Below are 24,997 nucleotides of genomic sequence, written 5' to 3'. Positions count from 1 at the left end.
GTCTCTAGTTTACTTTTCTTGTAATGTCTTTGACATTTATTTGTGGGAAAATCTACCTTCTATAGAAAATCTCCTTTTATTTCCAGGTCTTCTTCCTGATCCGGGAGAGAATTAACTGAGTTTGGTACCTTTTTAAGCCTCATAAGAAACATTTACAATCTATTCTTTCTGAAGCCTGCTACCTGGAGGCTTTATCTGCATCATAAAAACCTTGGTCTCCACAACCCCTTATTTTAACACTTCTATTAATTCCAGGTCTTTAGATAAAGCTTTCAACCAATTGCCAATCAGGAAATCTTTTAATCCACTTATGACCTGCAGGCCACAACCCCCCCACTGCCCCTTCATCCCCCTTCACATTGCTCCCTGTGATGGTTAATACTGAGTGTCAACCTGATTGGATTGAAGGGTGCAAAGTGTTGTTCCTGGGTGTATCTGTGAGAGTGTTGTGAAAGAAGACTGATATTTGAATCAGTGGACTAGAAGAGGCAGACCCACCCTCAATCTTGGTGGGCACCATCTAATCAGCTGCCAGTGCAGCTAAAATAAAGCAGGCAGGAGAATGTGGAAGGACTAAACTGGCTGAGTCTTCTGGCCTTCATCTTTCTCCCACGCTGTATGCTTCCTGGCCTTGAACACTGAACTCCAAGTTCTTCAATTTTTGGACTCTTGGACCTACACTAGTGGTTCACCAGGAGCTCGTGGGCCTTCAGCCACAGATTGAAGGCTGCACTGTCGGCTTCCCTATTTTTGAAGTTTGGGGACTCAGACTGGCTTCCTTGCTCCTCAGCTTGCAGATGGCCTATTGTGGGAGTTCACCTTGTGATGGTGTATACTCCTTAATAAACTCCCTTTCACATATACATTTATCCTATTAGTCCTGTCCGTCTAGAGAACCCTAATTCACCCTACCTTTCCAGACCTAACCAGTGTATGTCTTACATGTATTGATTCATGTCTTATATCTCCCTAAAACATGTAAATTCAAGCTGTAGCCAGATCACCTCGGGTAAATGTTCTCAGGACCTCTTAAGGCTATGTCATGGGCATGTCCTTAACCTTGGCTAAACAAACTTCTCAATTGATTGAGACTTGTCTCTGGTATTTTTTGGCTTAAAATTATAATTTTTTATTTTGCTAATTTTATGTTTGCTGTGGGGTAATAGTACATATCTGAAACTTATCACAATCTAGCTTCAAGTGAATTATACCATTTCACATATACTATTCAAACCTTACAATAGTATACTTGCATTTCTCCCCTCAGTCTTTATGCTTTCTTGTCATATACTTCATTTGTATATACATATGTTGCAATAACAACACATTGTTATCATTCTGTTTAACCAATTATCTTTAAAAGAAATTTACATGAGGGGAGGTTACAAGATGGCCAAATAGGAACAGCTCCAGTCTATAGCTCCCAGTGTGAGCGATGCAGAAGATGAGTGATTTCTGCATTTCCATCCGAGGTACCAGGTTCATCTCATTGGGGCTTGTTGGACAGTGGGTGCAGCCCATGGAGCATGAGCCAAAGCAGGGTGGGGTGTTGCCTCACCTGGGAAGCAGAAGGGGCCAGGGAATTCCCTTTCCTAGCCAAGGGAAGCCCTGACAGACAGTACCTGGAAAATCAAGACACTCCAACCCTAGTACTGCGCTTTTCCAATGGCCTTAGCAAATGGCACACCAGGAGATTATATCCTGTGCCTGGCTTGGAGGGTCCCATGCCCACGGAGCCTCGCTCACTGCTAGCACAGCAGTCTGAGATCAAACTGCAAGGTGGCAGCGAGGCTGGGGGAGGGGTGTCTGCCACTGCTGAGGCTTGAGTACGTAAACAAAGTGGCCAGGAAGCTCGAACTGGGTGGAGCCCACCGCAGATCAAGGAGGCCTGCCTGCCTCTGTAGACTGCACCTCTAGGGGCAGGGCATAGCTGTACAAAAGGCAGCAGAAACTTCTGCAGATTTAAACGTCCCTGTTTGACAGCTTTGAAGAGAGTAGTTGTTCTCCCAGCATGGAGTTGGAGATCTGAGAATGGACAGACTGCCTCCTCAAGTGGGTCCCTGACCCCCGAGTAGCCTAACTGGGAGACACCTCCCAGTAGGGGCCGACTGACACCTCATACAGCCTGGTACCCCTCTGAGACGAAGCTTCCAGAGGAAGGATCAGGCAGCAACATTTGCCATTCTGCAAATGATCAGTAATAACAAACTTCTCCGAGCTAAAGGAGGATCTTCGAACCCATCTCAAAGAAGCTAAAAACCTTGAAAAAAGATTAGATGAATGGCTAACTAGAATAAACAGTGTAGAGAAGACCTTAAATGACCAGATGGAGCTGAATACCATGATATGAGAACTATGTGATGCATGCACAAGCTTCAGTAGCTGACTCAATCAAGTGAAAGAAAGGGTATCAGTGATTGAAGATCAAATGAATGAAATGAAGTAAGAAGAGAAATTTAGAGAAAAAAGAGTAAAAAGAAATGAACAAAGCCTCCAAAAAATATGGGACTATGTGAAAAGACCAAATCTACATCTGATTGGTGTACCTGAAAGCAATGGGGAGAATGGAACCAAGTTGGAAAACACTCTGCAAGATATTATCCAGGAGAACTTCCCCAATCTAGCAAGGCAGGCCAATATGCAAATTCAGGAAATACAGAGAATGCCACAAAGATACTCCTCGGAAGAGCAACTGCAAGAAACATAATTGTCAGATTCACCAAATTTGAAATGAAGGAAAAAATGTGAAGGGGAGCCAGAGAGAAAGGTCGGGTTATGCAAAAAGGGAAGCCCATCAGACTAACAGCGGATCTCTCGGCAGAAACTCTACAAGGCAGAAGAGAGTGGGGGCCAATATTCAACATTCTTAAAGAAAATAATTTTCAACCCAGAATTTCATGACCAGCCAAATTAAGCTTCATAAGTGAAGGAGAAATAAAATCCTTTACAGACAAACAAATGCTGAGAGATTTTGACACCACTGGGTCTGCCTTACAAGAGTTCCTGAAGGAAGCACTAAACATGGAAAGGAACAACTAGTATCAGCCACTGCAAAAACATGCCAAATTGTAAAGACCATCAAGGCTAGGAAGCAACTGCATCAACTAATGAGCAAACTAACCAGCTAACATCATAATGACATGATCAAATGGGCTAAATGCTACAATTAAAAGACACAGAGTGGCAATTTGGATAAAGAGTCAAGACCCATCACTGTGTTGTATTCAGGAGACCCATATCACATGCAGAGACACACATAGGCTCAAAATAAAGGGATGGAGGAACATCTACCAAGCAAATGGAAAACAAAAAAAAGCAGGGGTTGCAATCCTAGTCTCTGATAAAACAGACTTTAAACCAACAAAGATCAAAAGAGACAGAGAAGGCCATTACATAATGTAAAGGGATCAATTCAACAAGAAGAGCTAATTAGCCTAAATATATATGCACCCAACACAGGAGCACCCAGATTCATAAAGCAAGTCCTTAGAGACCTACAAAGAGACTTAGACTCTGACACAATAATAATGGGAGACTTTAACACCCCACTGTCAACATTAGACAGATCAATGAGGCAGAAAGTTAACAAGGATATCCAGGAATTGAACTCAGCTCTGCACCAAGCAGACCTAATAGACATCTACAGAACTCTCCACCCCAAATCAACAGAATATACATTCTTCTCAGCACCACATCGCACTTATTACAAAATTGACCACACCCTTGGAAGTAAAGCACTCCTCAGCAAATGTAAAAGAACAGAAATTATAACAAACTATCTCTCAGACCACAGTGCAATTAAACTAGAACTCAGGATTAAGAAACTCACTCAAAACCGCTCAACTACATGGAAACTGAACAATCTGCTCCTGAATAACTACTGGATACATAACAAAATGAAGGCAGAAATAAAAATGTTCTTTGAAACCAATGAGAACAAAGATACAACATACCAGAATCTCTGGGACACACTTAAAGCAGTGTGTAGAGGGAAATTTATAGTGCTAAGTGCCCACAAGAGAAAGCAGTAAAGATTGAAAATTGACACCCTAACACCACAATTAAAAAAACTAGAGAAGCAACAACAAACACATTCAAAAGCTAGCAGAAGGCAAGAAATAACTAAGATCAAGCAGAACTGAAGGAGATAGAGACACAAAAAACTCTTCAAAAAATCAAAGAATCCAGGAGCTGGTTTTTTGAAAAGATCAACAAAATAGACCGCTAGCAAGACTAACAAAGAAGAAAAGAGGGAAGAATCCAATAGACGCAATGAAAAATGACAAACGGGATATCAGCTACGATCCCACAGAAATACAAACTACCATGAGAGAATACTATAAACACGTCTATGCAAATAAACTAGAAAATCTAGAAGAAATGGATAAATTCCTGGACACATACACCCTCCCAAGACTAAACCAGGAAGAAGTTGGATCCCTGAATAGACCAATAACAGGCTCTGAAATTGAGGCAATAATTAATAGCTTACCAACCAAAAAAAGTCCAGGACCGGATGGATTCACAGCCAAATTCTACCAGAGGTACAAAGAGGAGCTGGTACCATTCCTTCTGAAACTATTCAAATCAATAGAAAAAGAGGGAATCCTCCCTAACTCATTTTATGAGGCCAGCATCATCCTGATACCAAAGCCTGGCAGAGACACAACAGAAAAAGAGAATTTTAGACCAATATCCCTGATGAACATCGATGCAAAAATCCTCAATAAAATACTGGCAAACCAAATCCAGCAGCACATCAAAAAGCTTATCCACCATGATCAAGTGGGCTTCAACCCTGGGATGCAAGTCTGGTTCAACATACACAAATCAATGAATTTAATCCATCATATAAACAGAACCAAAGACAAAAACCACATGATTACCTCAATAGGTGCAGAAAAGGCCTTCGACAAAATTCAACAGCCGTTCATGCTAAAAACTCTCAATAAACTAGGATTGATGGGATGTATCTCAAAATAATAAGAGCTATTTATGACAAACACACAGCCAATATCATAGTGAATGGGCAAAAACTGGCACAAGACAGGGATGCCCTCTCTCACCACTCCTATTCAACATGGTGTTGGAAGTTCTGGCCAGGGTAATCAGGCAGGAGAAAGAAATAAAGGGTATTCGATTAGGAAATGAGGAAGTCAAATTGTCCCTGTTTGCAGATGACATGATTGTATATTTAGAATACCCCATCGTCTCAGCCCCAATCTCCTTAAGTTGATAAGCAACTTCAGCAAAGTCTCAGGATATAAAATCAATGTGCCAAAATCACAAGCATTCCTATACACCAATAACAGACAAGAGAGCCAAATCATGAGTGAACTCCCATTCACAATTGCTTCAAAGAGAATAAAATACCTAGAAATCCAACTTACAAGGGATGTGAAAGACCTCTTCAAGGAGAACTACAAACCACTGCTCAACCAAATAAAAGAGGACACAAACAAATGGAAGAACATTCCATGCTCATGGGTAGGAAGAATCAATATCATGAAAATGGCCATACTGCCCAAGGCAATTTATAGATTCAGTGCCATCCCCATCGAGCTGCCAATGACTTTCTTGACAGAATTGGAAAAAACTACTTTAAAGTTCATATGGAACCAAAAAAAAGCCTGCATTGCCAAGACAATCCTACGTCAAAAGAACAAAGCTGGAGGCATCACACCACCTGACTTCAAACTATACTACAAGGCAACAGTAACCAAAACAGCATGGTACTTGTACCAAAACGGAGATATAGACCAATAGAACAGAACAGAGCCCTCAGAAATAATACCGCACATCTACAACCATCTGATCTTTGACAAATCTGACAAAAACAAGCAATGGGGAAAGGATTCCCAATTTAATAAATGGTGCTGGGAAAACTGGCTAGCCATATGTAGAAAGCTGAAACTAGATCCCTTCCTTACACCTTATACAAAAATTAATTCAAGATGGATTAAAGACTTAAATGTTAGACCTAAAACCATAAAAACCCTAGAGGAAAACCTAGGCAATACCATTCAGGCCATAGACATGGGCAAGGACTTCATGACTAAAATTCCAAAAGCAATGGCAACAAAAGCCAAAATAGACAAATGGGATCTAATTAAACTAAAGAGCTTCTGCACAGCAGAAAAAACTACCATCAGAGTGAACAGGCAACCTACAGAATGGGAGAAAATTTTTACAATCTACTCATCTGACAAAGGGCTAATATCCAGAATCTACAAAGAACTTAAACAAATTTACAAGAAAAAATCAAACAACTCCATTGAAAAGTGGGCAAATGATATGAACAGACACTTCTCAAATAAGACTTTTATGCAGCCAACAGACACAAGAAAAAATGCTCATCATCACTGGCCATCAGAGAAATGCAAATCAAAACCACAATGAGATACCATCTTACACCAGTTAGAATGGCGATCATTAAAAAGTCAGGACACAACAGGTGCTGGAGAGGATGTGGAGAAACAGGAACACTTTTACACTGTGGGTGGGACTGTAAACTAGTTCAATTATTGTAGAAGACAGTGTGGCAATTCCTCAAGGATCTAGAACTAGAAATACCATTTGACCCAGCCATCCCATTACTGGGTATATACCCAAAGGATTATAAATCATGCTGCTATAAAGACACATGCACACATATGTTTATTGCGGCACTATTCACAATAGCAAAGGCTTGGAACCAACCCAAATGTCCGTCAATGATAGACTGGATTAAGAAAATGTGGCACATATACACCATGGAATACTATGCAGCCATAAAAAAGGATGAGTTCATGTCCTTTGTAGGGACATGGATGAAGCTGGAAACCATCATTTTGAGCAAACTATCACAAGGACAGAAAACCAAACACTGTTTGTTCTCACTCAGTGGGAAATGAACAATGAGAACACTTGGACACAGGCCCCCATCACACATTGGGGACTGTCATGGGGTGGGGGGAAGAGGGAGGGATAGCATTAGGAGATATACCTAATGTAAATGGCAATTTAATGGGTGCAGCACACCAACATGGCACATGTATACATATGTAACAAACCTGCATGTTGTGCACATGTACCCAATAACTGGAAGCATTATTTAAAATAATAGTCATAATAAAAAAGAAATTTACATAATAAGAAACAAATATTTACTCATGTAGCTATAATTCCTGATGCTTTTCTTTCCTTCGAATAGAGGTAGATTTCACTGGGTACCATTTCCTTCTGCCTGAAGTATTTCCATTAACGTTTCTTTGTGATATGGTTCTGCTACTGATTTCTTTTAGCTTTTGCATGTCTGAAAAGTTCTTTATTTTGCCTTCACTTGTGAAAATCTGATTTCCCTGAGTACAAATACTATAGAACTATTTCAGTACTTTTATTTTCTTTCAGTATTATAGAAAAGCTATACTTGTTTTCTTGACTGCATTTCTTTCAATGAGGAATATGCTTTCATTCTTATCTCATTCTTAGTTTGTATCTCATGTGCTCCACATCTGGATGCATTTAACGCTGTCCATCAGTAGTCTTAAACAATCGGACTTTAATATGCCTTGTAATTTTGTCATGTTTGAGTTTATTGAGATTTTTGGAATTGTGAATTTGTTGTTACCATGAAATTTGTAAATATTCAGCCATTGTGTACTCAAATATTCGTTGGTTTTTTTTGTTTTTGTTTTTGTTTTTTGAGACTGAATCTCGCTGTATTGCCCAGGCTGGAGTGAAGTAGCACAATCTCGGCTCACTGCAATCTCTGCCTTGCAGGTTCAAGCAATTCTCATGCCTCAGCCTCCCAAGTAGCTGGTATTACAGGCACCCACTACTACGCCCGGCTAATTTTTGTATTTTTATTAGAGACAGGGTTTCACCATGTTGGCCAGGCTGGTCTTGAACTCCTGACCTCAAATGATCCACCCACCTCAGCCTCCCAAAGTGCTGGGATTACAGGTGTGAGCCACTGCACCTGGTCCTCATTTTTATTATTCTCCTCTTTACTACTTGGGAACTGCAATCTTACATATATTTAGCTGTTTGCAGTTTTTCTAGCTTACTGATTCCCACTTCATCATTTTCAGTCTTTTTTTAAATCTGTGTGTGACATGTTGGGTAGTTTCAGTTGCTATGATTTTTATTCATGAATCTTTTCCTTTGCAATGTTTAATCTGCTGTTAATCAAATCCAATGAATTTTTATATCAGATATTGTATTTTTACCTTTAGAAGTTTTATTTTAGTGTTTGTATCTTCCATGTCTCTCCTTAATGTATATAGCTTTTCATGTACCTTCTTAAGCAAATGGAGTACAGTTACAATAGCATTTTTAAGCCATTCATAATTGAAGTGATTGTTGATATAGATGGAGTGATATCTACTATGTTTGTCATTGTTTTCTGCTCACTGAATTTGCTGTTTATTGTTTCCTACTCTTTTTCTGTTTTCTTTTTAATTGACCATTTTATATGATTCCATTTTATTTCCTTTCTTAGAATAGTAATTCTACTTCTCTTAAAAAGGTTTTTAATGGTTGCTCTACAGTTTACAATATACGATTCTGTACTCTCAGTCCACATTCAGATGTCATTATATTACTTTGTGTACAGTATAGGTACCTCATACAGAGTATTCTCAACTTCTCTCTCCTGTCCCTTGTAATACTGCTATCATTAATTGCCCTTATCCATGTTTGATAATCATGCAATACATTATTTTTAAATGTTATGCTTTACATAGATTAAGAAAAATAAAAGATTTAATTTTAATACCATTTATTCCCTCGCCAATGTATTGCTAGGCATTCTTCATTTCTGTTACTGTATTTTTATTTCTAGAATTTTCTTTCTTATTGTGGCAAAATATGCATAACATAACATTTATCATTTTAGCGATTTTTCAATATTCAATTCAGTGGCATTAAGTGTATTCACATTATTGTGCAATTATCATAACTATCCACCTCCAGAACTTTCATATCATCCCAAAACTGCCCATTACCAATAACTCCTCATTCATCCAACCCTCTCCCCAGGCCTTGGTAACCACTCTTCTACTTTTTGTGTCTGAATTTGACTATTCATGTATCTCATGTAAGTGTAATCATAGAATATTTGTCCTTTTATGTCTCATATATTTCACTTAGCATAATGTTTTCAAGGTTAATTTATGTTGTGGGCCGAATCATGTATCCCTAAAATTCACAGGTTGAAGTCCGGACTCCCAGTACCTCATAATGTGATATTTGAAGAAAGAACGCTTAAAGAAGTAATCAAGGTAAAATGAGGTCATAGAGATGGATATGAAGCTAATATGAGTCATGTCATATTGAAGAGATTAGGACACAGATACACACAAAGGAACCATGTGAAGACAGAGGGAAAAGACAAATACCAATAAACCTTGGAGAGTCTGGGCACGGTCTGTAATTCTAGCACTTTGAGAGGCTGAGGCAGGCAGATCACGAGGTCAGGAGATCGAGACCATCCTGGCTAACATGGTGAAACCCCGTCTCTACTAAAAAAATACAAAAAAATTAGCCTGGGCATGGCGGTGGGCACCTGTAGTCCCAGCTACTCGGGAGACTGAGGCAGGAAAATGGCATGAACCTGGGAGGCGGAGCTTGCAGTGAGCCGAGATCGTGCCACTGCACTCCAGCCTGGGTGACAGAGCGAGACCCCATCTCAAAAAAACAAAACAAAAACAAAACAAACAATCAAAAAAACCTTGGAGACAGGCCTCAGAAGAAACAACCTTGTTGACACATATGATTTTGGACTTGCAGCTCCAGACAGTGGTAAAATAAATTTCAGTTGTTTAAGCTGCACAATCTGTGGTACTTTGTGATGGCAGCCATATCAAGATAATTCTTTTTAAGGCTGAATGATATTCTATTGAACATTTACCCATTTATTCATTGATGGTCATTTGCATGGTTTTCATCTTTTGGCTATTGTGAATAATGCTATTATGAATATTGGTGTACACACATCTGTTGAGTCTCTGCTTTCAATTCCTTTGGATATATATCTGGAGGTAGAATTGGTGAATCATATGATATTCTATGTTTAATTTTTGAGGAACCACCATATTGTCTTTTGTGGCACCTGCACTATCAATTTTTCCATTCTCATCAAAAATGTGCCATCAATTTTTTCTACCCTTGCCAACATGTATGATTGTATCTGTGCATGTGCCCATGTATGTTGGCCATCCTAGAGGGTATGATGTGGTTTTCATTGTGGCTTTGATTTGCATTTCCTTAATGATCCTTTTATGTTCTTATTGGTCATTTGCATATCTTCTTTGGAGAAATGTCTATTCAAGTCCTTTGCTCACTTTTAAGTTGGATATTTGAGAGTTTTTTGTTGCTGTTGAGTTGTATGAGTTTTTTTATATATTCTGATATTAATCCTAATCCGATTTTAGTATTTCTTTTATTTTTCCTTTCTTAGCGTTTCCATCTCTTTTTTTATATCACCTAACTGTTCTTGCATGTGGTCTACTTTTTCCATTAGAGTCCTTAATATATTAATCATGATTAGTTTACATTTTCTGTCTGGAAAATTCCAATAGTTGTATCATACTTCAGTCTGCTTCTGATAGTGTTTTGTTGCAACTTTTTTTCTTGTCATTTCTCATGCCTTGTAATTTTTTTCTTGTCTGTATTGGGTAATACAGACTGGGGTAAATAGACCTGCAACGTGGGGATTTATAGCTAGGAATTAAGCTATGTTTAGTATTTTCTCTACCTATACATCTAAAATGCTGCAAATTTCTCTGCTGCCCACCTTTTTGTCTCCTCTTGACTTTAGGTTTCCCAAGTCACTGCTCTCCAGAGAGAGTCTGTTTCTTGGAACTCTTTCAGCTATAATTCACTGTAATGCTATGGGATTCTGTTGGGATAGAGGTGTGGTCTAGGGGAAAGAGAGTGCTCTGTAATCTTCCATTTAAATCTCAGTTTTTTAATGTGGCTATGTCCCAGGACTATGAACTTTACAAGTATTTCTGACTCTTCTCCAATGGTGTATAGCTTTTCTTATCCCCAGCCCTGAATCCTTTCCCAGGCTACAGAATCTTCAATCTGTTTTTTGGAAGGTCTGAATTCTGTTTTTCCTCCTTAGGTGATACAAGAAGGCTGAAATTGGCTGGAGTGGGAAGAATTTCATTCCATCAACCAGGATAAGGCTCTTACAAAATATTTTCTCCTGGTGGGTATGCTTTTTTTGGAGAAGTTTCTAGGTGTATTTTATAGTGATTCCTCTTCCCCTTTCCAACTATATCCATGAGGGATCTTTCTTAAATCTCCACCCTGAGCCCTGTTGGAGTTCCTACAAGTAAAACCTGTTAAAGTGTTAGGGCCACCCTAAAACTGGGGCCCTTAGAACTAAGAAGTTTCTCCTACTCAAAGTAACTGAAGCAGGCCCCCTTCACAGGCAGGAACTGGAGTGCACAGAGGCACTGGCAGGGGCAAACTCCACTCACTTGGCCTGCCATGCTCCACTCCTCATGGGAGGGGGAGCATGCAGGAGACTGGGTGACAGAGCTGGGGCTAGCGCTATTGGACATTGGCAAGTGCGAACTCCATACCAGCCCCATGACACCATCTACAGGAGGGTGCCCACAACCCCTGAAGCCCCAGAAGGAGTGTTACGGTGCCCTTTTAGCTTTGCCATCAATGGACGACTTAAGTTTTAACAGCTCAGTGGAGGCTCAGTGAGGCAGCCTTTATACTCACACTCGTGGCCCCTGAGTTATTGTCTGGCATCCAGGAGGAATGGAGCTGCACAAATGAATTAAGGATGTTAAATGTGGGGGATTTTATTGCCAATGAAAGTGGCTCTCAGCAGGAAGGGGAGCTGGAAAGGGGACAGAGTGGGAAGGTATTCCTCCACTGAAGTCCAGCCATCCCAGGCCAGACTCCTCTCTGAAGCTATGCTGTCAAGCTGTCCCTCTGAAGTCAAACTCCTTCTCTTCAACATCAAACCATAGTTTCTAAAGTCCAGCTGCTTCTTCTCTTCTCCTCTGTCTGCTGGCTGAGCCTGGGTTTTTCTTTTTTTTTTTCTTTGAGATGGAGTCTTGCTTTTGTCACCCAAGCTGGAGTGCACTGGCATGATCTCAGCTCACTGCAACCTCTGCCTGCTGGGTTCAAGTGATTCTCCTGCCTCAGCCTCACAAGTAGTTGGGACTACAGACAGTGTGTGCCACCACACCTGGCTAATTTTTTGTGTTTTTAGTAGAGACAGGGTTTTACTGTGTTAGCCAGGATGGTCTTAATCTCCTGACCTCATGATCCACTGCCTCGGCCTCCAAAAGTGCTGGGATTACAAGCATGAGCCACCACGCCTAGCTGAGCCTGGGGTTTTTATGGGCACAGAATGGGGTGGTGAGGCAGGCCATGGGTGGTTTTGGAAAAGGCAACATTCGAGTGAGAAAACGGATGTAAGTTCTCACTTTGGACCATGGTATTAGGCTTTTTGGCTTCAGAGTGGGGTTTTTGCCAAGGACTCACCCTCTCCTGCCCAGAATTTCTCTGCCTCCTGTCCCTATCATATTCACACTAAGCCTCCAATAATGCATCAAAATTACCACTGAAGAGTTTCTACCAGCTTATGGTTTTTGTGGCCTCTGCTTTAGGTAAGCAGGTCTCAGTTGTATATCTCTAGAAGTGCCTATCTCTCTAGATTTTTGGGTAACAGTTTGCCCTGTGACCTCAGTTCTGTGATGGCTTTAAAGAAACGCTTTTTTGTTTCTTCTGGCTCTACTTATTGTAAGAACTGAAGTGACAACTTGCAATCTATTTACACATTGCTGCTCAAGCAAGAAGTTCGACAGTAGCTTTCTAAGTGTTCTTGCCTACTAATTCTATCATCTGTGTTAATTATGAGTCTTCTGTCATGATTGATTTTATCCTCATTATGGATCACATTTTTGTCCCTTGAATTCTTGGTAATTTTTCACTAGCTATCACACATTTTGAATTTTGGTATCTGAATATTTTTATTTAAATATTCTCCAGTGAAACAACTATAACTGGTTTAAATTATCTTAAAAATAACAATCTTTTAAAGTCTCTGAAAATCAACTTAAGAGAATACAGAAAGTGAAAAATTTCTTCATAAAATTCTCAGTAAGAATAGTGAGAATTGGAGACTTGGGACCTGACCTACTCCCTCTCTCTACTCCCTCTCCACTGCTCAGTGTAACACAATCTCTACTCTGGATAGGTATGGCCACAAAGATGGAGTTCTGTCTATCCTCAGCTTTCAGTCAAGAGCTATGATGGCTCCTTTGGAGGGTAAGGCCACCAGCATAGCTCATTCTCCCAACTCCTTAGCACAGAGGCTAAATTCCAGGTGAGTGTAGCCAAGAGGTCAGGAGCTTTCTTCTATCCCCAACTCAGAGGCTCCTCTATCCCCCACTCAAAGGCTCCATTTCATGCATGGCAGGGTGAGAATGCTGAGACCTTGATACCTTCACCCCAGCTTGGTCAGAGGGAAAGATTCCAGGCCAGAGAGGTAAGCTGAGAAGTTCAGAGACCACTGCCCTCACCAGCACCTTCCACCCACAAAAACAGCAGTGTCACTTTGAGAAAAATGGGCCACTGTCTCCAGCCCCAGCTCTAGAGAAGTGGCAAAGAGATTTTTTTTCCTGGGGGAGAGGTTATAAAAACAGAGAGCTCTGATGCTCTTCCCAAAGGTTCTGACTTTATTTAAAACAGAGTTAGGGGGAGTTCCACTCTAACGGAACTCTTGAAAACAGTGGCGCTTTTGTTGGTAAGCAATTAAGAGGAGGCTTGCAGCTCCATGATAATAAGCCAAACTATAGGCCAGCTAGTTAGAAAGACCAGGTAAAGAGCCAGTCACAAAGACCCCTCCTGGGGTCAGAACAAACTTCAAAATCTACCCCTGAAAAGGAACCCAAATTTAATTGGATTAAACATGGGGAACTTATGGCCCAGGATACTGTCATGCACAAGAAAGAAATCAGCTGGAAATTAGTGAACATTAACAGCTGGGTATGACCAACAGAGTCAGACAGCTTAACAGAGAGAACAGGAAAGGGACATCCTACATGAGTTCTGCTAAAACTACTGTCATCCCAAGGTGACTGTGCCAGTGCCCAAAGCTGTGCCCTCTAAGGAGTGACATTAGAGGCTTGCTACTGTTAGGGAATAGATTTCACCAAAATAGCCCATCCAAGTCACTCAATAACCAAGCAAACAACAAAACAACCAAGCCCCGTGGTCAGGGGAATTAGTATCCAGAGTTGCTAAAATGTATTATTTAAAATATCCAATTTTCAACAAAAAAATTATAAGACATGCAAGAAAATAGAAAAGTATTACCTATAGGTAGGAAAAGAGAAGCAGGTAATATAAACTGCTTATGAGAAGGCCCAGATGTGGGAATGGGCAGACAAAGATTTCAGAGCAGTTATAAATTTTGTTTAGAGAACTAATGGTTACCAGAGACTGGGAAGGGTAATGGGAGGGTGGGGTGAGGGTTGGGATGGTTAATGAGTACAAAAAAAAAATAGTTAGAAAGAATAAATAAGACCTGCTATTTGGTAGCACAACAGAGTGAGTACAGTCAATAATAACTTAATAGCATGTTTTAAAATAACCCATTTCCCATTTGCCCCAAGAATACTGCACTGGCAGTAAGCTGCAACTTTCTTTTTTCCTAAATGCAAAATGGGCTAAAGAGTGTAACCAAATTGTTTGTAACTCAAAGGATAAATGCTTGAGAGGATATATACCTCATCCTCCATGATGTGCTTATTTCACATTGCATGCCTGTATCAAAACATCTCATGCACCCCATAAATATACACACCTACTAGGTGCCCACAAAAATTAAAAATTTAAAAATGTTCAGAGAACTAAAAGTAACCAGGTTTAAAGAGGCATAGATATGATGACAATGGCTTATGAAAAAGAGTGTATCAATAAAGAGAAATTACAAAAAGAATAAAAAATTTTTGAGTTGAAATATACATTAACTGAATCAAAGTTTCACTTGAGTGGCTCAACAGTAGATTTGAACTGGCAGAAGAAAGGAAGAAAGAATCAGAAAACTTAAAAGATAAGTGGATAGAAAGTATACAATCCAACAAACAGAAATGAAGAGGACCTCAGAAGAAGGTGGGACACCATTAAACACACCAGTATATGCATGAAAACACTACCAGAAGGACAAGAGAGAGAGAGAGCAAAAAGCAGAAAAATGTATTTAAAGATATAATATCTGAAAACAATCTACAAAATTCAACAAACCCCAAGTAGGATATACACAAAATGCTTCACACCAAGACACATCATAGTAAAAATGTTGAATGCTACATAGAGAAAATTTTGAAAGTAAGAGAAAAATGGCTCATCGCATTTAAGACAACTCCAGCAAGAGTAACACCTAAATTTTCATTGGAGGTTCTAGTAACTAACTGTTAAGTATTGCTTACTCTTGGTATAGTTAAATGAGTATTGATCGTTCTGAATGAAGTTAATCGGATATTGACAGAACTTGATACATTTTCTGGGGTTAGCTTCAAGTACCCAATGACTGAATGCTTCTAATATTATCAAAGGACCAGTACAAAATATTCTGTATCAGTTTATCCTGTTTGTTACATTTCTTCAGATGAAGTTACTCACTTGACTGCCCATGCAGTGCAGTGCTGTGGAAAGAAATATTGTATTCCATGTTAACCTCAAAGTAACAGTTTGATAAACAATCGAAATGAGTAATTAAAATATTTGCTTAAAACTATGAGATCTGACAAAGGATTGGAGAGCTGAGGGCTGATCTATGAATCTCCAGTATGGTGTTTTTCAACTCACCATGAGAGGACTAAGGATGGGTCTTGGTTGGGTAAATGGGTATGTTTTTGTGGTGGCATTGGAGAAGGTAGAAAATAAAAGGGAATTTATATACAACTCTTCTCTACTTCACAATTTTGTTGTTTCCAATGCTGGATCTGGAAGTCCCTATAATGGGGCTAAAATTAAGGTCCAAGTGTCTGGTAATATTACAAAACCAGACAGTATGCCTATTACTTTGACTAATGACAAGAATTCCAAAGAGATTAATGGGGTGGATGATCCTCTGTCTGCATCTCAGCAGCTTGGGACTGCCTGTGCAAATGTTGTGCTGCCTATTGGGTGGAATAGCCATTATTTCTCTGTACTTATCCAATCCATCCCCATATGTGTGCAAATGGACAAATGAAGAAGTCCTGGCATGTCTCATCTTGCTACTGTCACTATAGCCAAATGAGTTACTGACTTCAGGAGGAAAGGTTTGTTTTAAAATTAATGATAAATGAGAGAAAAGTGAATCAGGCTGAGAGAAGAGAGCCAGTAAGTGTGTGTTACAAAAGGGAAAAATCAAAGATAATTTTGATGTCCTAAGAGAGGTTTACAACAAGTGAATAATATGCTCTCTCAGCTTTGACTCAGATGCCCCCTGGGGCAAAAGACTGCCAAAACTTTCTCCAGTTTAAAAAAATGAAGAAACTGTAAAATGACCAATCTAATAAATATACTTCCACTATTGATCTATGTCCTTCTAATCAATACACAGATTGGAGCTCAGGCAATGACTATGTGAAACAATACGAATGTGGCTGTCTCATATGGTTCTCGTTTCACAGAGAATTCAATTAGTACAAATGTATACTAATAGAAGTATAAATCTCAATTGATGTATCATACAATACAGATAGCTGAAGATCAGGGAGAAAAAAATGTATAAAATATGTGGCACTTCCTGTTGGCATTACAGGGGTGATTACAATTCTTTCAAATCTGTATGTGCGTTTTGATTGCCTATTGATTATATGCTGTTGAAAGCCAAATGATTCTGTCAAACTAAGAGTGATTGTTTTGCTGTAAAAGGCTCTGACCAAAAATTATGGTGGTGGAGTGGACTGCTGTAAAATGTAAGCCCAGAAGACCTGGAATTAGTGTGAACTGAAGTGTTTGCATATCACTGATCATTGGTCAAGGAATAAAACATACTGATTAATAGTGCTGCTTTTCATCCATGAGTCCAAGATATGTGGAAGCAGGTTTTAACAGTGCGTCAGCAGTGTTTACCATTAACAGTGAGACTGATGATTTATGCCTGGTCTCATTGGAACCTTCAGAGTCCTCTGCTGTTGGGGCTTGTTGCCTAGCAAGAATATGCCTATGTGTCCAGCAGGGTATAAGAGACACCAGCAGAGAATCCATTTTGGGGTTTCTGATGTGTTTTGTGTACACGTTGAATCCTTATGTGATAGTGAAATTGTGTCCATACAACACTTGCACAAGGAAAAATGGAGTTCGTGCATGGCCTTTACCCAGACCCCTTGCTGTGAGGCAGCCTTTGGCTGTGATGTAAATACTGACTTTAATGGTATTGCTATATTGTACCCTTTCCCTTAATAAATGGTAGATATTTAAGCACTGTCATTTTGGGGCTTGTGAGCCTTCCTTAGCAATTGACTCTTGTTTAATTGCCACTATTAAAGTACCACATTTTTTTGTAATGTGGCAGTTCTGTAGTTTTAGGCCTTGTGGCCATTTCTCAAGGTGTCACTTGCTTCACTGCCTAGGGAGTTACCTGTCCATAACTGACAGAGAAAACGTAGCTTCTGAGGCCTTCACTTTAGCGTATCCTTTTCTGAGCCCAAACATGATCATGAAGTAGAAAAGTGCAATAGGGAAAAACTAGTGAAATCTGAAAAAAAAAAGTGTCTAGTTAATAATGTTATCAATGTTTCTTAGTTACAAAAACATACCATAGTAATATGCTAATAGGGGAAACTGGGTGAGGAGTATATACAAACTATCATTGTAATTTTTCTGTAAATACATTCTCAAATAATTTTTTTAAAAGAGTACTCATCTATACTTTTCTGAAAATTAAGCATGCAGAAAGGCATGCTTTTTGACCCTCAATTCCCTTGGGCACTGTGCAGTATGCTCAAGTAGCATCAATGCTATCAGAGACTAAGAATAAAAAAGGAAACATATTTCCATAACAGATGGCACCTTTCTGCGAGGAGCGGTAAGTACCTGAGGAAGCTAAGCAGTGCCAGGGCCAGTCCCACACCAACTCCATCATCATCCCTGCCTTTTTCCTCATGAGCTGCCCGAAGTAGCCCCTCAGTGTCTGATGTGCCAGCCCTGGAGGTGCTGAGATGGTCCTCGTCCAAAGGTGGGCTCTTCTTTCATGGCTCATCTTTGCAGTGATGCTACTCAATTAACTGTTAACAACAGTGTCAAGGAAATACCTGTCTTCTAATTCTAAAGATGCCATCATTCTCCCTCACACTATCCTTGCCCACAATATAACAAGGGATGGGAATTAGAGACATTCTTCTCGGGTCAACTGATTTATTGTCCTCATGCTCAACCTATCAGATCAAACTTGCAGAAAGCAAGATGCTCAGGGCTGGGAAAAACTGTTACTGGTCTAGGTTTTAAAAATGATTTTGTCTACTTTCTTTTCTGCGCTCATCAAACTGTAGGCTAAAATGATGGCACATTAACTAAATGCTTTCTTGGCTAATATTATGCCACACCCTATTGTTTTACCAAAAGTGAGTCTGCTTTCTCGTACCAGGACTGTACTTCTGGAACAAAGTAGCCCTTTTCATTCCAATTCCAAAACCTCCTGTCTTAGTTTGGTAGAAATACCACCGGTTTGTGATGCAGTGTGAGGAGGCATCATGATGTTGGAGGAAGATATTCCAAACAGGATGCTGAGGCTATACGCATACAACGGAGGAGAGGAGACCACTTGCTTTATAATCATCCTGTGCAAAATGAGTAAGTGGAGTGGGATAAAATAAAAATAAAGGCAAGCAAAAAGTATGTAAGAATCACCCTGTCCTCCCCGACCCCCCTCTCCAAACACACAAACCCACAAGGTGACTGGGGAAATCTCAGCTATCTCCAAGGTCCTAGAAGAACAGGCAAGACTAGTTTTAGGACAAGACTAATGTCCAGACATAGCAGGCAGCCCAAAATCTAACAGCACTGAGGGAAGCCAACAGAGGACACAGTCACTCAGAAAAGGAAGTGGACATGCCCAGTGCAGGTTTGGCTGTTGACGCCCACTAGAACTCACCAGTGAGTTATAACGTTTATATACAGACTAAAAGATCTTCCACAGAGCTCAGACTATTCACATTTATTCATATTCGCCACAGAATTCAAATTATTCCATTTTTAACTTCACATTCTGCAGTGAGTTTTTCTATAGGTAAATATTTTCTTATATATGTTCTATAAAATGTTTGATATTACAAAACAGAAGCTTGGTACGTCAGTTCTAGGTGAATATTTTATCTCCAATTCTAAAACTGACATATTTCCTCAGAAAAAATTACCTAGGAAAAATGTCATTTATTCAAAATATGAAATTTTATTATAATTGATGTTTAATGCAATTCACTTTATGAAGGCTTTTGTGGTTTTCCCTAAAATTTCTGTTTTAATGAAGGCTCCTGATCATCCTGGATGTTGACAAGTTTTCTTCTTCATGTGACATCTCTGACGCACAATAAACTGATTACAGTTTTTCTAAAACTGATTATACTCATAGGGTTTCATCTCTCTAACAGAAAGTTTAAGCTAAACTATGTCCATTTAACTAATAAGCCAAACTTGTAAGAGCTTAACAGACTATAAACTTAACTCTTGCTTTAAAGCAACAAAAACAAAACCCTAGTGAAGACCTGGAAGTGAATTCTGTTCGTTTTTCAGACTCTAGCTTCCTTGACCTTGTGCTCTATGGTTTTCAACACACAGGACCCAAGTTTGCTGCAGAAATAACCTCCAATCCATCTTATGAACCAGGAAGACTTGAGGTGGTTTTTTTTTTAAGGGCCAAGAGTAAATCTAATATATATCATTAGCACCACATCCCATGGTCAGCCTCACCTGAATAAATGGCATATTGGGATTTTTTGACAAGCTATGAGCCTAATGGAAAAGGAAATGGATAAGGGAAACAAGTTCTTAGCCTATGTCACATGAGTTTCTGCACTACGTGTTACGTGGTAAGGTATGCATTCCCTCAGGACTTCCCAAATACATTACATGCTAGGGTTTTCTCTCTGGTATGCATTCGGGTGTGATGTACCCTAAGAGCTGCCTTACGGACAAAAGTTTTCCCACATTCATCACATTCATAGGGTTTCTCCCCTGTGTGAATTCTCTGGTGTACTCTGAGAGTTGAATTTTGGGCAAAAGCTTTCCCGCATTCATTACACTCATAGGGTTTCTCCCCTGTGTGAATTCTCTGGTGTGCACTAAGGTGTGATTTCTGGGAGAACGTTTTCCCACAATCATTACATTCATAGGATTTCTCCCCTGTGTGAATTCTTTGATGTACTCTGAGGGTTGAATTATGGGCAAATGGCTTCCCACATACATTACATTCGTAGGGTTTCTCCCCTGTATGAACTCTCTGATGTGCACTAACATATGACTTCTCAGAGAAGGTTTTCCCACATTCACTACATTCATAGGGTTTCTCCCCTGAGCGAGTTCTAAGATGTGCTCTGAGATGTGACGTCTTGGAGAAAGTCTTCCCACATTCATTACATTCATAGGGTTTCTCTCCTGTGTGAATTCTGTGATGTGCCCTGAGGGCTGAATTATCAGCAAACATTTTCCCACATTCATGACACTCATAAGGTTTTTCCCCAGTATGAATTCTCTGATGTGCACAGAGGTGTGTTCTTTGGGAGAAAGTTTTCCCACATTCGTTACATTCATAAGGTTTCTCCCCTGTGTGAATTCTTTGATGCACTATGAGGGCTGCCTTATAGACAAAAGTTTTCCCACATATGTTACATTCATACGGTTTTTCCCCTGTGTGAATCCTCTCATGTCCAGTGAGGTATGACTTCTGGGAGAAAGTTTTCCCACACTTGCTACATTCATAGGGTTTCTCCCCTGTGTGAATTCTCCGATGTGTACTGAGGCGTGTCTTCTGGAAAAAAGTTTTTCCACATTCACTACATTCATAGTGTTTCTCCCCTGTGTGGATGTTCTGATGTGCTCTAAGGGCTGAATTATGGGCAAACGTTTTCTCACATTCATTACATTCATAGGGTTTCTCCCCCGTGTGAATTCTCTGATGTATTTTGAGGGCTGAATTATGGGCAAAAGTTTTCTCACAGTCACTACATTCATAGGGTTTTCTACCTGTGTGAATTCTCTGATGTGCTCTCAGGGCTGAATTGTAGGTGAAAGATCTCCCACATTCACTACATTCATAGGGTTTCTCCCCTGTGTGAATTCTTTGATGTGCCTTGAGAACAGAAATATGGGCAAAAGACCTTCCACATTCATTACATTCATAAGGTTTCTCCCCCGTGTGAATTCTATGATGTGCTCTGAGGGCTGAATTATGGGCAAAAGTTTTCTCACAGTCACTGCATTCATAGGGCTTCTCACCTGTATGAATTCTTTGATGTGCTCTCAGGGCTGAGTTATAGGTAAAAGATTTCCCACAGTCATTACATTCATAGGGTTTCTCCCCTGTGTGAACTCTCTGATGTACATTGAGGTGTGTCTTGTGAGAGAAAGTTTTCTCACATTCAACACATTCATAGGGTTTTTCACCTGTGTGAATTCTCTGATGTGCTCTGAGATGTGATGTCTTGGAGAAAGTTTTCCCACATTCAATACATTCATAGGATTTCTCCCCCATGAGAATTCTCTGATGTCCTTTGAGATGTGATGTCTTCCCATATTCACTGCCACCACAGAGTTCCATCTCTGCATCTGTTTTCTGGTGTCCTATGAGGGGTGACTTGTAAGATCTCACACAGCCATTGTTATCACAAGGTTTCTCTTTTGTGTGAATTCTCAGATGTTTACTGAGGTTTGAATTCTGACAGAAAGCTTTCCCACATTCACTACATTCATAAAGTTTGAATCCCACATAAGTTCCAGGATGCTGAATGGGATGTGACCTTGAACAAAAGGATTTTGCACATTCCTCATATTGGTAAGGTTTCTCTCCTGAGTGGGGCCTCTGATGCTGAATGAGGTGTGCTTTCCGGTAAAAGGATTTTCTGCATTTCCCCTGCTCATCAGAAAGGTAGAATTTATCTTCTGTGTGAATTCTCTGATGTGCTGTAAAGTCTAATTTCTGGTAGAGGGCATTTGTACATTCATTATGTTCACCAAATTTATCTCCAGTTTGTGTTTTCTGATATACTATATGGGCTGAGCTCTGGCTAAAATTTTCTTCACATTTATTGCTTTCAAAAACACTCCATCCTGTAATAGTTCTCTGAGATTGAGTGAGGGGTGACTTCCTACTGAAATTAATCCCCCTTTCATTACACTCATAGTGTGTCATAGCCATGTGAACTTTATTGTATTCAATGGCGGTGGTTTTGTCACAGGATGTCCCATATTCATTAAGATCAGAGCATTTCCCCCTTGTGTCAGTTCTCGTGTGGTTGAATAAAGTGGTTTTATCAAAGTTTTTTCTAAATTCATCATCCTTACAGGACTTTTCTCCTGTTAGAAAACTCTCAGGTGTAATACAAATTGTCTTATCATGTAAACCTTGTCCACATCCATCACATCCAAAAGATTCCTCCAAAGTTTGAAATTTCCAATGCTGATCTTTCTTATAACTGAAAGCTTTCGCATTTTCACCATGTTCGTAAGATTTCTCTCCAGCATGAGCTTTCTCATGCTTAGTATCAAGCTGCAATTTCTCACACACATTCATGTATTCAGTCTTCTTTCTTGAATATTTTGTTTCACTTATAATTAATTCAGAAGCAATTGGCAAATTCATTCTATGTGAGTCACATTTACAGGGTATTTTTTCTGAAAACTCTGGAGCTATTTCCAGATTAAATGGTTTTTCTAAAACTTTCTGTCCTTCCTTACTCAATGTTTTGTCAGCGTCATTGATGAATATTTCTTGCCACAGAGGTTTTTCTTGTTTTTCCCGGATTCCTTTGATGTGATCAACTTTAAAATATCCTAAAATGAGAAAAATTGAAAATATACTATAAATCTTACATTTCTCATGGAGAACTTATACTCATATTTTGATTTTGGTTTTGGTTTTTGAGATAGGGTATTGCTCTGTCATCCAGGATGGAGTGCAGCGGCGTGATCATAGCTCACTGCAGCCTTGAACTCCTATGCTCAAGTGCTCCTCCCACTTCAGCCTCCCTACTAGGTGGGACTATAGGGATATGCCACCATGTCCTGTTAATTTTTTTTGTATTTAGTGGAGACAGGGTCTTGCAACATTGCCCAGGCTGATCTTAAACTCCTGAGCTCAAGCGATCCTCCTGCCTTGACCTCCCAAAGTGCTGGGATTACAGGCATGAGCCACTGTGCCCGGCCCATGTTTTGTTATGTATTTTATTCTATTGTTTCTGGTCATGTTTCCAAATATTAATTCATCCACACAGATTCTCTCCTCATCCATGCTGTTTATAAAACAGGATTTCCAGGGCCAGTCAAGGTGGAGTAGTAATCCCTTTCCTCCCACATCTTCCCTCTTACAATTAAAAATCCCTAGAGAAAAAAACAAAACAACACAAAAAAATTAACAAATATACAAATATACAAAGACTATAAAATGGAAAGAAAGTGGACTTCCGGACTTAAGAAATGACACAGTGGGGAATTCTAAGGCTATTCTATATCCTAGACTGGGTGCTGAAGAAACCTACAATCCTGCACTGACAGGCACAGACAAAAAGAGCACAAAGAAAAGCCTGCTCCTTCCAGCCAGAGGTCTGAGAAAATGGTGTTCTAACAGAATAGGAAACACTTTTGATGTTTTCTCATGCTCAGGCCAAACCAAAATGATACACTCCTGTGGTTCCATGGAGGCTGAGCAGGGAGCTAATGTTCCCTGCCGTAGATACACAGGATCTGCATGCTCTTATATGTTTTCTTCCATGAGCCATGAAGAATGCTGAGAAAGTTCCATTCTTGGGATATGCTAGGAGATGGTCACCACAGCCACTACCAAAATTCTGCCTAGAACCAAATTATTATCTAATTTATGGAACAAATGTCTTAATCTGCAAGGGCAAGAATATAATAAGTTGTTTTAGGGCACTGACAGGAACTGATAGCAGCTATGGGAAGGAAAGAAGAAAAAAAGAAGCACAGAAGGAAGAGCAGAGGCAGGAATACACAGTAGGCCCAATACTCATGCAGAAGAGATAAGTTAAAGTAGCACTTGCGATAACCATGGCTTCAAACCTGAAGACACAATGCATTCAACAGCTGAATTCACATTCTTCTCAAATGCACATGGAACAATCATCAAAACAGACTATATTCTAGACTGTAAGACAAACCTTCACAAATATAGAAGAAATAAATTATACAGAGGATGATCTTGGGCCACAGAGAAATTATACCAGAAATCAGTAAACACAAAGTTATCTGGACAAATACAAAAGAACTATGAGTTATACATTCCTAATTAACCCATAAGTGAAAGAAGAATTCTCAAATGAGATTATTTTGAAGTGAATGTAAACAAAACAACATAAGAATACAGAAATTTGTGGATGCATTTAAGGCAGTACACAGAGATAAATTTGGGGCTTAAATGTTTTTGACCAGGCGCGGTGGCTCACGCCTGTAATCTTTGAGATTACACTTTGAGAGGCTGAGGCGTGTGGATCACAAGGTCAGGAGTTTGAGACCAGCCTGACCAATATGGTGAAACCCCTTCTCTACTAAAAACACAAAAGTTAGCCGAGCATGGTGGTGCACACCTGTTAATCCCAGCTACTCAGGAGGCTGGGGCAGGAGAATTGCTTGAACTCGGGAGGTGGAAGTTGCAGTGAGCTGAAATTGCGCCATGGCACTCCAGCCTGGGTGACAGAGTGAGACTCTGTCTTAAAAAAAAAAAATTGTATTTGAAAAGAAAGATCTCCAGTCAGATGCTTGTTTCCCCCTTAGGAAACTAGATAAAGACAGGACATTAAATTGAAAGAAAGTAGAA

General features: G+C 39.7%; 1 protein-coding gene across 7 annotated transcripts in view; it reads right to left on the bottom strand.

Moving 5' to 3' along the window:
* Positions 1 to 24,997, bottom strand: part of LOC116475125 (zinc finger protein 658) — a 45,146-nt gene that overhangs the window by 6,926 nt on the left and 13,223 nt on the right. For 4 of the 7 annotated variants that reach the window (XM_032164223.2, XM_032164222.2, XM_032164224.2 and 1 more), the window contains exons 5-6: positions 18,596 to 22,998; positions 17,594 to 17,710 (exon numbers count right to left, since the gene is read on the bottom strand). In XM_032164223.2, coding sequence (XP_032020114.1) covers positions 20,057 to 22,998 — 2,942 coding nt within the window. In that variant the 3' untranslated portion in view covers positions 17,594 to 17,710; positions 18,596 to 20,056. Of the gene's footprint in view, positions 1 to 45; positions 96 to 15,193; positions 15,666 to 17,593; positions 17,711 to 18,048; positions 22,999 to 24,997 lie in introns of those variants that run through there. The other 3 variants (XM_058445023.1, XM_058445022.1, XM_058445021.1) reach the window with 3 other exon arrangements.

This window comes from Hylobates moloch, unplaced genomic scaffold, assembly GCF_009828535.3.
Source record: "Hylobates moloch isolate HMO894 unplaced genomic scaffold, HMol_V3 SCAFFOLD_10, whole genome shotgun sequence".
In the NCBI taxonomy this organism is placed as follows: domain Eukaryota; kingdom Metazoa; phylum Chordata; class Mammalia; order Primates; family Hylobatidae; genus Hylobates; species Hylobates moloch.
This window is presented reverse-complemented; position numbering and strand designations above follow the sequence as displayed.